Below are 14,678 nucleotides of genomic sequence, written 5' to 3' on the forward strand. Positions count from 1 at the left end.
AAAAATGAGCCCTGACGGCCACTGCCAGGGAGAGCCCAGAAATACCACGTGCAACACACTCAGAGAGTGGTCAAACTGTCCCCTCCCCTCCCCGCCCACCACGTCCACCCTGACACAGGTCTTCGTCGGTTTGATACACGGATGGAAGGTGGGGGAAGCCAGAGCCCACGTGGCGCCCATGGGTCAGCCCTGAGCTGCAACTTCTCCAGATACGACTGCACGTCTGTGTCCCCAGCTCCCGTCTCCGTGGCAGCCGCTGCTGTCACACAAGGATGTGCCCAAGTTTGGATTTTATTTTTTTGAGACAGGGTTTCACTCTGTAGCCCAGGCTGGAGTGCAGTGGTGTGATCTCGGCTCACCGCAACCTCCGCCTCCTGGGTTCAGGCAATTCTCTTGCCTCAGCCTCCCGAGTAGCTGCGACTACAGGCACGCACCACCACGCCCAGCTAATTTTTGTATTTTTAGTAGAGACGGGGTTTCACCATGTTGGCCAGGATGGTCTTGAACTCCAACTCCTGACCTCGTGATCCTCCCGCCTCAGCCTCCCAAAGTGCTGGGAGCCACCACGCCCGGCCTTAGGTTTGGATTTTTAGGTGAAACCTTCTGATTGTAAAATGTTACGATTTTAAAAGGAAAAGAAAAAACATGCAAATCAAACAAAGAAAAAAGTCTGTGGCCGAATTTTGCCCAAAGACCTGTGTTCTGCAACCCCCGGTGAGGCTGAGCCGTGGGTACTCTGACCGCGTGGGGTAATGAAAAAAACCTCACAGCAACCAAACAGAGAGCAAAAATAAATAAATAAATAAAAGCAGGAGTTGCCATTCTCGCCTCTGATAAAATAGATTTTAAAGCAACAAAGATATAATGGTAAAAGGATCAATGCAACAAGAAGAGCTAACGATCCTAAATACATACGCACCCAATACAGGAGCACCCAGATACGTAAGACCTATAAAGAGACTTAGACTCCCACACAATAATACTGGGTGACTTCAACATCAATATTAGACAGATCAACGAGACAGAAAATCAACAAGGATGTCCAGGACTCGAACTCAGATCCGGAACAAATAAACTTAAGAAACATTTATAGAACTCTCCACTTTAAACACACAAAATATACGCTCTTATCAGTACCACATCGCACCCACTCACAGGTTTACATGAAATATTGATCGGCCATTATTAAGCAGAATTATTGGCATAAAACAGGTTTTCAATACCCATTTTTAGAATAAAACAACATTCCTGTTCTCTCTCCCTCTTTTTCTTCCTTTGTCTTCCTCTCCTTCATTCCTTCTTTTCTTAAAAAAAAAAAAGAAAGAAAGAAAATGTGGTATATAAGCATGACAAAATTCTAGTGTCATAAAAAAGAATGAAAAAAAAAAAAAAAAAAGAAAATCTCATAGCAAGCCCCTGAAGTTCACGATGCTGGGATGAGGCACCTTCCGATTCTGACTGCTGTTTCAAGTCATCACATGTGTTCTCTGACCCCTGTCAGCACCGCATCAGTAGCCACCAATGTCTCTTCTTCTTCTTCTTCTTTTTTTTTTTGAGACGGAGTGTCGCTCTTGTTACCCAGGCTGGAGTGCAATGGCATGATCTCGGCTCACCGCAACCTCCGCCTCCTGGGTTCAGCCAATTCTCCCGCCTCAGCCTCCTGAGTAGCTGGGACTACAGGCATGCGCCACTGTGCCCAGCTGATTTTTGTATTTTTAGTAGAGACGGGGTTTCACCTTGTTGACCAGGATGGTCTCGATCTCTTGACCTCGTGATCCACCCGCCTCGGCCTCCCAAAGTGCTGGGATTACAGGAGTGAGACACCGTGCCCGACCTCTTCTTTTTTTTTTTTTTTTTTTGAGACAGGTCTTGCTCTGTCTCTCAGGCTGGAGTGCAGGGGTGCAATCTCAGCTCACTGCAGTTCGACCTCCCAGGCTCAAGCAGTCCTCCCACCTCGGCCACCCAAGTAGTTAGAACCACAGGTGTGCACCACCACACCCAGCTATTTTTGTTTGTTTGTTTGTAGAGACAGGGTCTCACTATGTTGCCCTGGCTGGTCTCTAACTCCTGGGCTCAAGTGACCCACCCTCCTCAGCCTCCCAAAGTGTCAGGATTACGGGTGTGAGCCACTGTGCCCAGCCTTCGAATTTCTAGGGACACATCTCAAGTAAACAGTGTCTGTTCCCTGTGGAACACCCCTCCCACCGGGGAGATCCTTTCTCATCCTAACGTCCCACGATACCAGCCTGAGGGTGCTGTGGTCCTCCTGCCTCACTCTCAGGCAGGGGCCTGCTCAGCACCCCACAGGACCACCCGGTGACCACCCAAGGTCCAAGGGCTTCTGAGCATCCTGCACACGCCCACCTGGCCCCGTCACCTCACGGCTCCTTAGCACAGATGCTCTGCTGGCATGTACAGGAGGCCTGAGGATGCCACTTCATTCCTCTCAGGAGACAGCTGTGGCACGTCAGCGGGCATTCACCTGCACAACCCATTCTGTGGCCAACACACGGGACTGGGCTTTTCCCATTAAGCCAGAAGGTTCTGGAGGGCAGGGTGGAATGGCACACCTGTGCGGCCCCTGTCTGTGGGTTTAGGAAATCAATCAGGCTAATCCCAGACCTGCTTAGATGATACTCACAGAACTGAAGTCCATACCTGCTTGAACCCGGGAGGCGGAGGTTGCAGTGAGCCGAGATCGTGCCACTGCACTCCAGCCTGGGTGACAGAACGAGGCTCTGTCTCAAAAAAAAATTTTTTTTTCAGGAAAGAAATGGAAACTACTGGAACCAAAAGAAAAATTTAAAAACTGGAAAGCACAGTATCTGATATTTAAAAATCACCAGACAGGCTCAGTAGCAGAAAGGACTGGATAGAGGAATAGTGACGTTGAAAGCTGATCAGCAAAACTAATCTATTCTAAAGAACAGAAAGAAACTGTTTTAATGCCCAAGAACCTTCCGCTTCTGAGAAGACAGGCTGGATATGCTTTTCCTGCTCCTCCTATGACATGAAGCCCTGGACGTCACACAGGAAACAAACACATGACAATGTGACAGCTGGAGAAAAGGCAGGCTGCTCAGGGCCGGGGGTCTCAGGAAGGACACACGGCGACTCCCCCGCGTGTTTCCTTTGCCTCGTCTATCTTGGGTCTGGAACTGGAGGGGCCTGAAACCTGGAAATGCCAACAGGTGCAATCACAAAGCCCCAACAAAAGCCAACTCAGTCTAGCCAGGAAGGGGCAGCCTCGCAAGGCAGAAAACCCTGAGACAACAAGCACCCCGCCCCAGCCACACACCCCAGAAAACACGGGCCCGCCCCTCCCACCAAGCCCTCAGGGCCAACTAGCAACTTAGACTTCCACCCTCGAGTGGCTGCGAGCAGGCACCCCAACAACCTCTGCCAGGACGGCACAGGGGGGCCACACAGGGAGCTGGTACCCCCCTCCAAGCCAGCTGGTAAAAAGCCTCATGCCCACCAGGCATCGGTGGAGATGAGGGGGCAGCCCGGGCCCCCATTCCACCCTGCAGTGGCAAGGTGCCCTTCCTCCTTGTTGGAATGGAGTAAGAGGAAACCTGGTGGGGAGTGAGGGCTGTCACCACCATTGAGCTGCAGGGTGCCACGCTCCACCCACACACTGTTAGGGGGGTGCTTGTGGGGAGCGGCAAGGAAGCACCTCTGCCCTCACCAAGGTGGCCACCCTGGAGGGAGCTGTACCCCCGACCCACCCGGTAATAACGAGTAGCCCCTGCCTCAGCTGCCAACGTGGCTGAGGGGAACCTGAGCTTCCACCTTCACCTGGCAGTACCAGCTCCCTTGCCTGCTGGAGCAGTGCCAGAGAAACCAGCTAAACAGAAGGTGTCAACACTGCCCAGACTTGGAACATACTGCAAAACGACCAGTGCTGCTCGAGTGCAGGAAGGAGGGCTGGGCCTTGGTGAGGCTGAGGATGGAGGAAAACACGTCGGGCAGGGAGGGCAGAAGGCACCTGGAAAGGCACAGGGCATGCGGGGGATCAACGCAGCTGGGCTGGGCTGGAGAGCACATGTGCCCTGGGCGCAGGTGAGGGCAGGGCCGGATGTGGGGGAGGCTGGGAATGCAAGCCAAGCTGCTGGCACGCATGGGTGAGCAGTGAAGAACTTTCTAGCAGGGCAGGGTGTCTGAACATCAATGGGGCACACAGGCCGGCTGTCAGGACGGGCCAACGGCACCGGAGAGGGGATGAGTGACCCTCAGGGTGCTCTCCAAACTTCTAATTCCCGGATTCCAGGGTTCAGCCACTGGGTGCTCCCTAAAGAGATTAGGGAGCAGGAGGGGTCGGGAGGGGAAGACTGGGGCCAGCTGAAGCAGAAGTCATCTGACCCAGCCTGTGGCAAAAAGGGGACCAAGGTCAGGGCAAAAGGAGAGAAGAAGTGTGGGATCCGGGACAGCTGAATTCAGAACCCAGCAGAGGTATGGGATCCGGGACAGCTGAGGCATCGAGAGCCCAGGAGGGGTGTGGGATCCGGGACAGCTGAGGCATCGAGAGCCCAGGAGGGGTGTGGGATCCGGGACAGCTGACGCATCGAGGGCCCAGGAGGGGTGTGGGATCCGGGACAGCTGAGGCATCGAGAACCCAGCAGAGGTGTGGGATCTGGGACAGCTGAGGCACTGAGAACCCAGGAGGGGTGTGGGATCCCGGACAGCTGAGGAATCGAGAGCCCAGGAGGGGTGTGGGATCCGGGACAGATGAATTCAGAACCCAGCAGAGGTGTGGGATCTGGGACGGCTGAGGCATCGAGAACCCAGGAGGGGTGTGGAATCCGGGACAGCCAAAGCATTGAGAACCCAGCAGCTGACTGGGTGGGCCACTGGCCTAGGAGAGAGGCCAAGAAGCTGCAGCTCAGGTGCGGGTGAGGCTGGCCGTCTCCAGGACAGAGAACATGTGCCCAGAAGTCCATGCTGGGCTGATCTCTGAAGCCATCGAGTTGAGATGAGGCTGCAAAGGAGAGGCCACCTGCATCCTGGACCAGCTACAGGTTCCTGAGATAACCCTCAGAGGGCAGAACTCAGCTGCATTTCTCATAGAAAATGCTGCTATGCAAAAAGCTGGACTGTGACAGAATGAAAATAAAGTGGGTGGGAGAATGGGAAGCAAAACACAACAGGACTTTCTTAACCACAGAGTGTATCTTCTCCAGTATGTACGTTTCTTAAATACTGGTGTTTTAATTTCTCTGGGAGAGAGGATAAAAAATGAAGCTGGGTCGAAGGGTATAATTTTTTTTTTTTTTTAAGTTTGAAAACATTGCCAGATTACTTTCCAAAAGCAGCCGAGCAGTTCCCACTCCCATCAGCCGAGCAGTTCCCACTCCCATCCACCAGGCCTGCCAGCCCAGAAGCGTCCTGAAACTTCCCCAGCACAGAGCTGGATGAGAGCAGCAACTCACCATGGCCTTCCCCATCCACTGCTGGGCAAGAGCAGCGTCTCACCGTGGCCTTCCCCACCCACTGCTGTGTGAGAGTGGCATCTCACCGTGGCCTTCCCCATCTACTGCCGGGTGAGAGCGACATCTCACCATGGCCTTCCCCATCCACTGCTGTGTGGCGTCTCACCGTGGCCTTCCCCATCCACTGCTGTGTGAGAGTGGCATCTCACTGTGGCCTTCCCCATCTACTGCTGTGTGAGAGTGGCATCTCACCGTGGCCTTCCCCATCCACTGCTGGGTGAGAGCGGCATCTCACCATGGCCTTCCCCATCCACTGCTGTGTGAGAGCGACATCTCACCGTGGCCTTCCCCATCCACTGCTGTGTGAGAGCGGCATCTCACCGTGGCCTTCCCCATCCACTGCTGTGTGAGAGCGACATCTCACCGTGGCCTTCCCCATCCACTGCTGGGCGAGAGTGGCGTCTCTCCATGGCCTTCCCCATCCACTGCTGGGCGAGAGCAGTGTCTCACTGTGGCCCTTCCCCATCCACTGCTGGGAGAGAGCGACATCTCACTGTGGCCTTCCCCATCCACTGCTATGTGGCGTCTCACCGTGGCCTTCCCCATCCACTGCTGTGTGAGAGCGGCATCTCACCGTGGCCTTCCCCATCTACTGCTGGGTGAGAGCAACATCTCACCGTGGCCTTCCCCATCCACTGCTGAGCGAGAGTGGCATCTCACCGTGGCCTTCCCCATCTACTGCTGGGCGAGAGTGGCGTCTCACCATGGCCTTCCCCATCCACTGCTGAGCAAGAGCGGCATCTCACCGTGGCCTTCCCCAACCACTGTTGTGCACCATGGCCTTCCCCATCTACTTCTGGGCGAGAGTGGCATCTCACTGTGGCCTCCCCCATGGCCTTCCCCATCCACTGCTGGGCGAGAGCGGCATCTCACTGTGACCTTACCCATCAACTACTGGGCAAGAGCGGCATCTCACCGTGGCCTTCCCCATCCACTGCTGGGCGAGAGCGGCATCTCACCGTGGCCTTCCCCATCCACTGCTGGGCGAGAGTGGCATCTCACTGTGGCCTTCCCCATCTACTGCTGTGTGGCGTCTCACCGTGGCCTTCCCCATCCACTGCTGTGTGGCGTCTCACCGTGGCCTTCCCCATCCACTGCTGTGTGGCGTCTCACCGTGGCCTTCCCCATCCACTGCTGTGTGAGAGTGGCATCTCACTGTGGCCTTCCCCATCTACTGCTGTGTGAGAGTGGCATCTCACCGTGGCCTTCCCCATCCACTGCTGGGCGAGAGCGGCATCTCACCGTGGCCTTCCCCATCCACTGCTGGGCGAGAGCGGCATCTCACCGTGGCCTTCCCCATCCACTGCTGGGCGAGAGCGGCATCTCACCGTGGCCTTCCCCATCCACTGCTGGGCGAGAGTGGCATCTCACCGTGGCCTTCCCCATCCACTGCTGGGCGAGAGCGGCACCTCACCGTGGCCTTCCCCATCCACTGCTGGGCGAGAGTGGCATCTCACCGTGGCCTTCCCCATCCACTGCTGGGCGAGAGCGGCATCTCACTGTGACCTTACCCATCAACTACTGGGCAAGAGCGGCATCTCACCGTGGCCTTCCCCATCCACTGCTGGGCGAGAGCGGCATCTCACCGTGGCCTTCCCCAACCACTGTTGTGCACCATGGCCTTCCCCATCTACTTCTGGGCGAGAGTGGCGTCTCACTGTGGCCTCCCCCATGGCCTTCCCCATCCACTGCTGGGCGAGAGCAGCACCTCACCGTGACCTTCCCCATCCACTGCTGGGCCAGAGCGGCATCTCACCGTGACCTTCCCCATCCACTGCTGGGCCAGAGCGGCATCTCACCGTGGCCTTCCCCATCCACTGCTGGGCGAGAGCAGCATCTCACCGTGGCCTTCCCCATCCACTGCTGGGCGAGAGTGGCGTCTCTCCGTGGCATTCCCCATCCACTGCTGGGCGAGAGTGGCACCTCACCGTGGCCTTGGCGTCAGCATCTACTGAGACACTCAGCAGCCACTTCTGAATGTTTTCTTCTGTGAATGGCCTATGTATATCCATTGCCATTTGTCTAATGGATTGTCTTTTTCCTATCAATTTTTATACGTAACATGTTTTTAAAATGTTAACCCTTCTCTATCCTATTTGTTTCAAATATCACCCCCAACATTTTTTATTTTATTAATTAATTATGAGACGGAGTCTCGCTCTGTCACCCAGGCTGGAGTGCAGTGGCGCGATCTTGGCTCACTGCAACCTCCCCCTCCTGGGTTCAAGCGATTCTCCTGCTTCAGCCTCTCGAGTAGCTGGGACTACAGGTGCTACTAGCCTGGCTAATTTTTTTGTATTTTGAGACTCCATCTCAAAAAAAAAAAAGTACACATACAGACACACACACACACACACACATTTTCCTATGATTCAGCTTTCTACTCTTAAATAAGCATCCAAGAGGAGCGAAAGCAAAGACCCCAAAGGGTCAGGGTGTCCTTACCCTCAGTCAAAGTGCACGGGCTGGAAACTGTCCAAAACCCATCAGCAGGTGGACAAATACACTAGTGTACCCACACAATGCAGTATGACTTAGAGCTAGAAAGAAGGAACCGCTGACATGACGGATCTTAAAAACAGCAAAGCAAGATAAAGAAGTGCACATGGCATGAGTCCACTGATGGGAAATGCTATTAGCAACACGCCATCCCTGGTGAAAACAGCCCAGGGCCCAGGGGAAGGTTCGGGATGCTGCTCTCCGGGCGATATTTACACAGGTGCACACGATTATCAAATTTCCTCCAACGATGTGCCTTCAAATGGCTGGGTTTTATTGCATGCAAATTAGATCCCGATAAAGTCAATTTTTAAAAATCATGTTTTAGGAGGGGGATCAGTAACATGGAAGCATTCTGCAGCATATTTTCTCGGCTTTGCTTTCACGCATATTTACACATACACAAATACCAAATCGGAATCACTTTTCAGTGCAAGAATGACTTTCTGTGCATGCTTTTCTGTGTTTTCTAGATATTATTAAATCAACATGACTTACTTTTGTGAGCAGGAAAAACAATTTTTAAAAAAATTATCTGTTGCACATCTGTTCTGCCAGGCACTTTGCAGGGTGTGCTGAGGACACGCTTTATAATTACAGCTCTGACCTGCCCAATGAGTTTACCAGTCTGGGGCATCTCAGTGGGCTTGGTTGAAGGAAGGGGAGGTCCTCCCACAAAGGTAGAGCCTGGACAGCAGCCCCCTCAGCCCCCAACACACACACACTCACACACTCTCTTCACACACACACACACACTCTCTTCACACACACACTTCACACGCACGCACGCTTCACACACACACTTCACACACACTCACTCTTCACACACACATGCACACACTCCACACACATGCGCGCTCCACACACTCTTTACACACACTCACTCTTCACACACACATGCACACTCTTCACACACACACTCACTCTTCACACACTCTCTTCACACACACACTCCACACATGCACACACTCTTCACACACACACTCTTCACACACACTTCACACACTTCACACACACTCTCTTCACACACACATACTCCACACACACACACTTCACACTCTCCACACACACACACTCACTCTCTCTCTCTCTCTCCCACCCCCAGGCTCAACTCTAAAGGAATAAATGCAGGGTTTAGCTAAGTGTGTTTTACGACAGCCAGGAAAATAACCCAGATATCAGTGCAGTGCTTCCAGTTCAACGAGCACGACCCACTTTGAGTTCCTGTTTTCGACCTGCCCTACTTCCCACCAGGCTGGCAGCCCGGCGCACCTGCCGTCTCGGCTTCCTCAGGTGCAGGCCTCACCCAGCAAACTGCAGCCGTCCAAACCTCTAGTCCTTCTCTTTGCGCTTAAGCGGTCAGTCACCGTCCCAGCACGATGACCCACTAAGGAAGAAGCCCGTGCCCGAGTCCAGAGCCAGCTCCCTCTGGACACCACTGCCTCCAGGCAGTCCATCGCACTCCCACTGTCCACATCTGAAATAGGGGTGATGCTATGGAGCAAACAAAGGAGTTGGAATGACTAAGCAGCCACCCCAGCAGGGCACACACGGTGGCCCTGGCTTTGTCCTTAGCCCATCTGCCACCTGGAGCTCCAGGGCTGCTCTCTGCCTCTTCTCACAGGTCCTCCCAGGGCCTGTTTCTGCACAGTTCTCCACCTGTCACCGTTCCTCAACCTAATCAATCCCAGTGTGTCCAGATACACCTGGGGGAGTGGGCGGGCTGGGCAGTGCCACCCTCCTGACCGAATTAAATGTCCTGTGAGCTGGCTCACATTCTTCTGCTCTACTACAGCCCTACTGACCTCAGGTATATAAGACTCTAACCTGGGCCTGATTCCTTTTGGGGGACTGGAAAGTTATGAGAAATAAATGTGGCTGCATTTCTGATTCATTCACAATTCAGCATTTCCCAACTCGCTGATGTTTTCCCATCACCTGGGAGAGCACTCCTGGGTGGAGAGGCCAGGCTGCTTCCTGAAGGAAGCCCACCAGCAAGTCCACCAGCCAGGGACCTCCAGCCAGCGCCCTCCCTCTCCAAGAGGGAGGCCAGTGAGGCGGCTCAAGATGAACCTGTACAGAAACGCGTTGGCTCAGCAAGAGTGAAGCAATGAGCATGCTGGGAGGCAAACACCAGCACTGTCCAGTGTCTGATGAAAGCAGACGCCGCGCCGCGCCACGCCCTGGCCCGGGCCACTAGAAGCCATAATGGGAGCTGGCCGAGGACGCCAATGCAGAAGGCGGTAATGAGTGACCTCCCACCCAGACGTCCCGTAAGGGTGGCGTCTGGCGTCTACACGGCCTCTGGAGCTCCAGGGGGGCCTTACAGCCAGTGGCTACAAGCAACCGGTTGGGCCAGTCACTCACAGTCCCTGCTGACCGGCCCCTTCCTCCCTACGAGGGGAGCAGCCACCCCGCAGGAACCCATCTGGTTTGAAGCCCAGTGGCCTGCACTTAGGAAGTGCTTGGGGAGGCAGTCACCTTCCTGAAGTGTCGGGATTTACAGGAAGGTACAAACCCCTCGGACCCAGGCCAGGCATCTGGCCTCCTTGTGTGTGGATCCTGGTGGGTGATATCTGAGGTGTGACATTTCTCCCAAAGGGGACATGAGAAAGGCCTTAGAAAAGTCAAGTCTCAGATGCCCAGCCACAGAGAGGTGACCCCAGGGCTGGAAACCAAGTGTTGGTCATGGGTCTGAGACCACCCCTGGACCTCGGCCCCACCTAACATTCAGCTCTGTCCCCACCAGCACCCAACCAGAAGATCCTCACAGCTCAGCATCAGAAAGTGCCTCAAGAACTCCTGACCTTGACTGCCCACAGGTGTCTAAAGGTGTCATCCCAAACTCCGAATATCCACCAGATAATCCTGGCCTCCCCACACCCACCCCAATCATTAAAAAGAAAAAGTCTGGGCGTGGTGGCTCATGCCTGTAATCCCAGCATTTTGGGAGGCCGAGGAGGGGGTATTATCTGAGGTCAGGAGTTCGAAACCAGCCTGGCCAACATTGTGAAACCCCATCGCTACTAAAAATACAAAAATTAGCCAGGCATGATGGCGGGTCCCTGTAATCCCAGCTACTCCAAGGCTGCGACAGGGAGAATTACTTGAACCCGGGAGGCAGAGGTTGCAGTGAGCCCAGATTGTGCCACTGAACTCAACAGAGAAAGACTCCAACTCAAAACAAAACAAAAAAGCAACCAACCCTCTCTCCTTCTGCAGGGCTCTCTCTTCTAGTAAACAGCAGCTCCAACAGACCTCCTTCCTGTACTCAGTCCCTCCACATCCGACACTGCCCACTGCCACCTCCCATCTGGACAGGGCAAAGCCTCCCCATCGCAGCACACATCCCTCCTCTGGGTCCTCCACGCAGAGGCCCCGAGATCTCTGGAAAATGCTTAGCTGGATAAGCCCCTCCAGGGGCTCTCATTTCACTGTAAAAAGCAAGTCCCTGTATGGGTACAGTGGCTCACCTCTGTAATCCCAACACTTTGGGAGGCCAAGGCAGGCAGATCACCAGGTCAAGAGATTGAGACCAGCCTGGCCAACGTGGTGAAACCCAGTCTCTACTAAAAATACAGAAATTAGCTGGGCGTGGTGGCACACACCTGTAGTCCCATCTGCTCGAGAGGCCGAGACAGGAGAATTGCTTAAACCCAGTAGGTGGAGGTCACAGTGAGCGGAGATTGCGCCACTGCACTCCATCCAGACTGGTGACAGAGTAAGACTGATCTCAAAAAAAAAAAAAAGGCAAGTCCCCATCTCAGCCTGTAAGGCTGCAGGAGACCTGGGCCTCCTTTTCCCTCCTCCACCTCCCTTCACTCCTGCCACACTGGCCTCCTGGTGGTCTCAGGGCCTTACCCTCGACGCTCTTCCTGCCTGGATGGGTCTCTCCCTGGAATGCAGAGCCTTCGGTCTCTCCAGGACTCTGGCCAAAGCCACCATGTGAGTGAGGACTGCTGAAACCACCAGGTAGCAGACAACGACCTGCACCACCGTGCCCCCCACCGTCCGGGCTCTGTTCTCACTACCCAGCTCCATCAGACACTTGTCTCTGTGCCCTGTCTCTCCTTCAAGGGAAAACCTCTGCTGCAGCAGCGACTGTGTCACACATGCTGGCCCCCGTCCCCAGCAGGCACACAATAAACACTTGCCAAAGAGGACATGAATGAAATGGAACACACCCTCACCACCCAGCCTGGGATTCCTCTGCCTCAACACCTCCCCCTTCCCACTGTCCAAACACGAGCTTATGCAATCCTCCCGTGCCCCGGAGTGTGGAAGGGCATCTCCTTTGTAAGCCTCTGCCAACCTCTCTGCCACCAGACAGCTCTGCCAGAGAGCCTTGGGGGGGCCGCCCATCCCACCCGTCCCACCGCGCAGGGTGGGCTGTGCGTCCTCCATGTTTACTAAAGTCACTCTTCTCCTCATCCCGAGGGCCTCTGCGGGGCAAGTGGCCAGCCCGTGGCACCGAAATCACCCCCCGCCACCCCGAGCAGGGAGTTCGCCCCCCAGAAGGTCAGGGGCCCTTCTGTAACTTCTCAACAGGAAGTCTCACCCTGCAAGGGCGCGCCTCGGGTTTTCCATCCCTGCTAAAGAAAAGCATCTGTTCTTGGATTAAACTGCAGTGCGCGGGGTGGGAGCGCCTGGCACCCCCTCGGGATCCATCCACAGTCCGTCTTCTGCGGAGGTGCCCTGCGGACAGACCGCACCGGCGGCCACGACCCCGCGCCCGCACCGCGGGTCCCACCTCCCCTCCACCGCGCGGCGCTTTGTCCTCCGGCCCCGGCCCCCCTCCCCGCGCCGGCGCTTCCCGGGCCCCGGCCCCACCACGGCCGCCCGGTCCCCGCACCCGGTCCCCCCAGCTGGGCCCCCCACACTGCGCTTCCCGGCCGCAGAACCCGGGCGGCGGCGACACTCACCCGCCCCGGGGGCGCCGGCTCCGGGCCCCGGGCTCCGCCACCAGCGCAGCAGCGCCCGCGCGGGCTCCAGGCTCACGGCGCAGCGCTGCTGCTTCACCCACAGCACGGAGCGCAGCGGCTCCGCCGCCCCCGTGGCCCCCATCGCTGCGGCGGGCTCGTCCGCCTGGCTGGGGACGCGCGGACGCCGAGGGGCGCGGGACCGTTAGCGGCCCCTGCAGTGGCCCCGGCGGCGGGAGGCGGGAGGCGGGAGGCGGGAGGCGGCGCTGCGTCACCCCGTACGCGGGCGGCGGGGACCGCGGAGGGGCCGGGCAGAGCGGGGGCGAGGAGGGGCCGGGAGACGGGGACGGAGGCGGGAAGGGGCGGGCCGGGCCGGGGCGCTGGGGCCGGCGAGGGCTGCCTTCCTCTCCTCCCCTCTGCTTCCCGCGGCTGCCGCTGAGTGCTGCGCTCCTGCGGCCGGCTGGGCTCAGTGGCGCCTTCCGCGCCGTCCTCGGTTCAGGCGGGGGCCAGGCGGCGCGGAAATGCGGCCCTAGCGGTCGGGCGCGGGCGGGGGATGGGCCTGGATGGGGGCGTCGCGGGCGGCGTGACCTTGGGCGGTGACGCCCTCTTCGATCCTGGCCTCCTGTCGTCCTGGGAGGGGGACTGCGGGTGGGCCCGGGCAGGCATGGAAGGCTCTCCGGAGGAGGAAGCCTTCTTACGGGGCTGGGGCGCTGGCCCTTTGAACTGCTCTGAGGCCTAAAGCCACAGAGCAGACAGCTGCGCACCCCGGAGCTGGCCCTAGGAACCTGAGCCTGGGCCCCAGACTTGGAGAGGCATGGCCCCTCTGATTCACCCCCTCCGCAGGAAGGCCGTCCTCACCCCCAGCTGAAGGAACCAGCAGCCTGCAGGACCCTAGCCCTGCCTTCAGAGCGACCTGTCCCTCCACTCAAGCTGCGGTGTCGGTGTCCGCGGTGCCTAACACAGCCCCATAGGAAGCAGGCACAACCCGGTTCAGAGGGCACAGCCCTCCCTGACTTAGTGAAGACTGCGCTCACAGAGGTTAAGAGCACTGGGCAGTGTGGCAGAGCCTAGGCTCACAATGAGGTCTGGCTCTGACAGAGGTCTGACGCCTGCCCCGCCCCTCGTCTCCCCTGCCCAGCCCTGCTGCTACAGACAAGTGGGGTGGGCCAGGTCCACGTGGGCTTGCTGCTGCGCCTGGCGCCAGGTGGCTGCATGTACAGGTCTCATCCCGCCAGCACCTTGTGACTGTCTACAGGGCGGAACGAGGCATTAATCATTCCTCCCTGGGAGCACTCAGAACTGCTTAGGCCCCCAAGGAGCACCATGAGGGGACACATCATCATCAGTTACAAAACACACAGGGGACTCAATGAGGCTGTAGGGTGGGCCTTCATCCAACATGTCCTTACAAGAAGAGGAAACCTTGGCTGGGCACAGTGACTCATGCCTGTAATCCCAGCACTTTGGGAGGCTGAGGTGTGTGGATCATCTGAAGTCAGGTGTTTGAGACCAGCCTAGCCAGCATGATAAAACCCAGACTGGCCAGGCGCGGTGGCTCATACCTGTGATCCCAGTACTTTGGGAGGCCGAGGCGGGTGGATCACGAGGTCAGGAGTTCGAGACCATCCTGGCCAACATGCGAAACCCCATCTCTACTAAAAATACAAAAATTAGCCAGGCATGGTGGCTGACACCTGTAATGCCAGCTACTTGGGAGGCTGAGGCAGGAGAATCACTTGAACCCGGAAGGCGGAGGTTGCAGTGAGCCAAG

General features: G+C 56.6%; 1 protein-coding gene across 8 annotated transcripts in view; it reads right to left on the reverse strand.

Moving 5' to 3' along the window:
• CERK (ceramide kinase) overlaps window positions 1-13,987 on the reverse strand; it is a 65,513-nt gene extending 51,526 nt beyond the window's left edge. For 4 of the 8 annotated variants that reach the window (XM_035273650.3, XM_035273665.3, XM_035273631.3 and 1 more), the window contains exon 1: window positions 12,911-13,155. In XM_035273650.3, coding sequence (XP_035129541.1) covers window positions 12,911-13,052 — 142 coding nt within the window. In that variant the 5' untranslated portion in view covers window positions 13,053-13,155. Of the gene's footprint in view, window positions 1-11,849; window positions 12,133-12,910; window positions 13,156-13,765 lie in introns of those variants that run through there. The other 4 variants (XM_078343866.1, XM_078343872.1, XM_078343867.1 and 1 more) reach the window with 2 other exon arrangements.
• Window positions 13,988-14,678: the final 691 nt, after the last annotated feature.

This window comes from Callithrix jacchus, chromosome 1 (assembly GCF_049354715.1).
Source record: "Callithrix jacchus isolate 240 chromosome 1, calJac240_pri, whole genome shotgun sequence".
Lineage (NCBI taxonomy): Eukaryota > Metazoa > Chordata > Mammalia > Primates > Cebidae > Callithrix > Callithrix jacchus.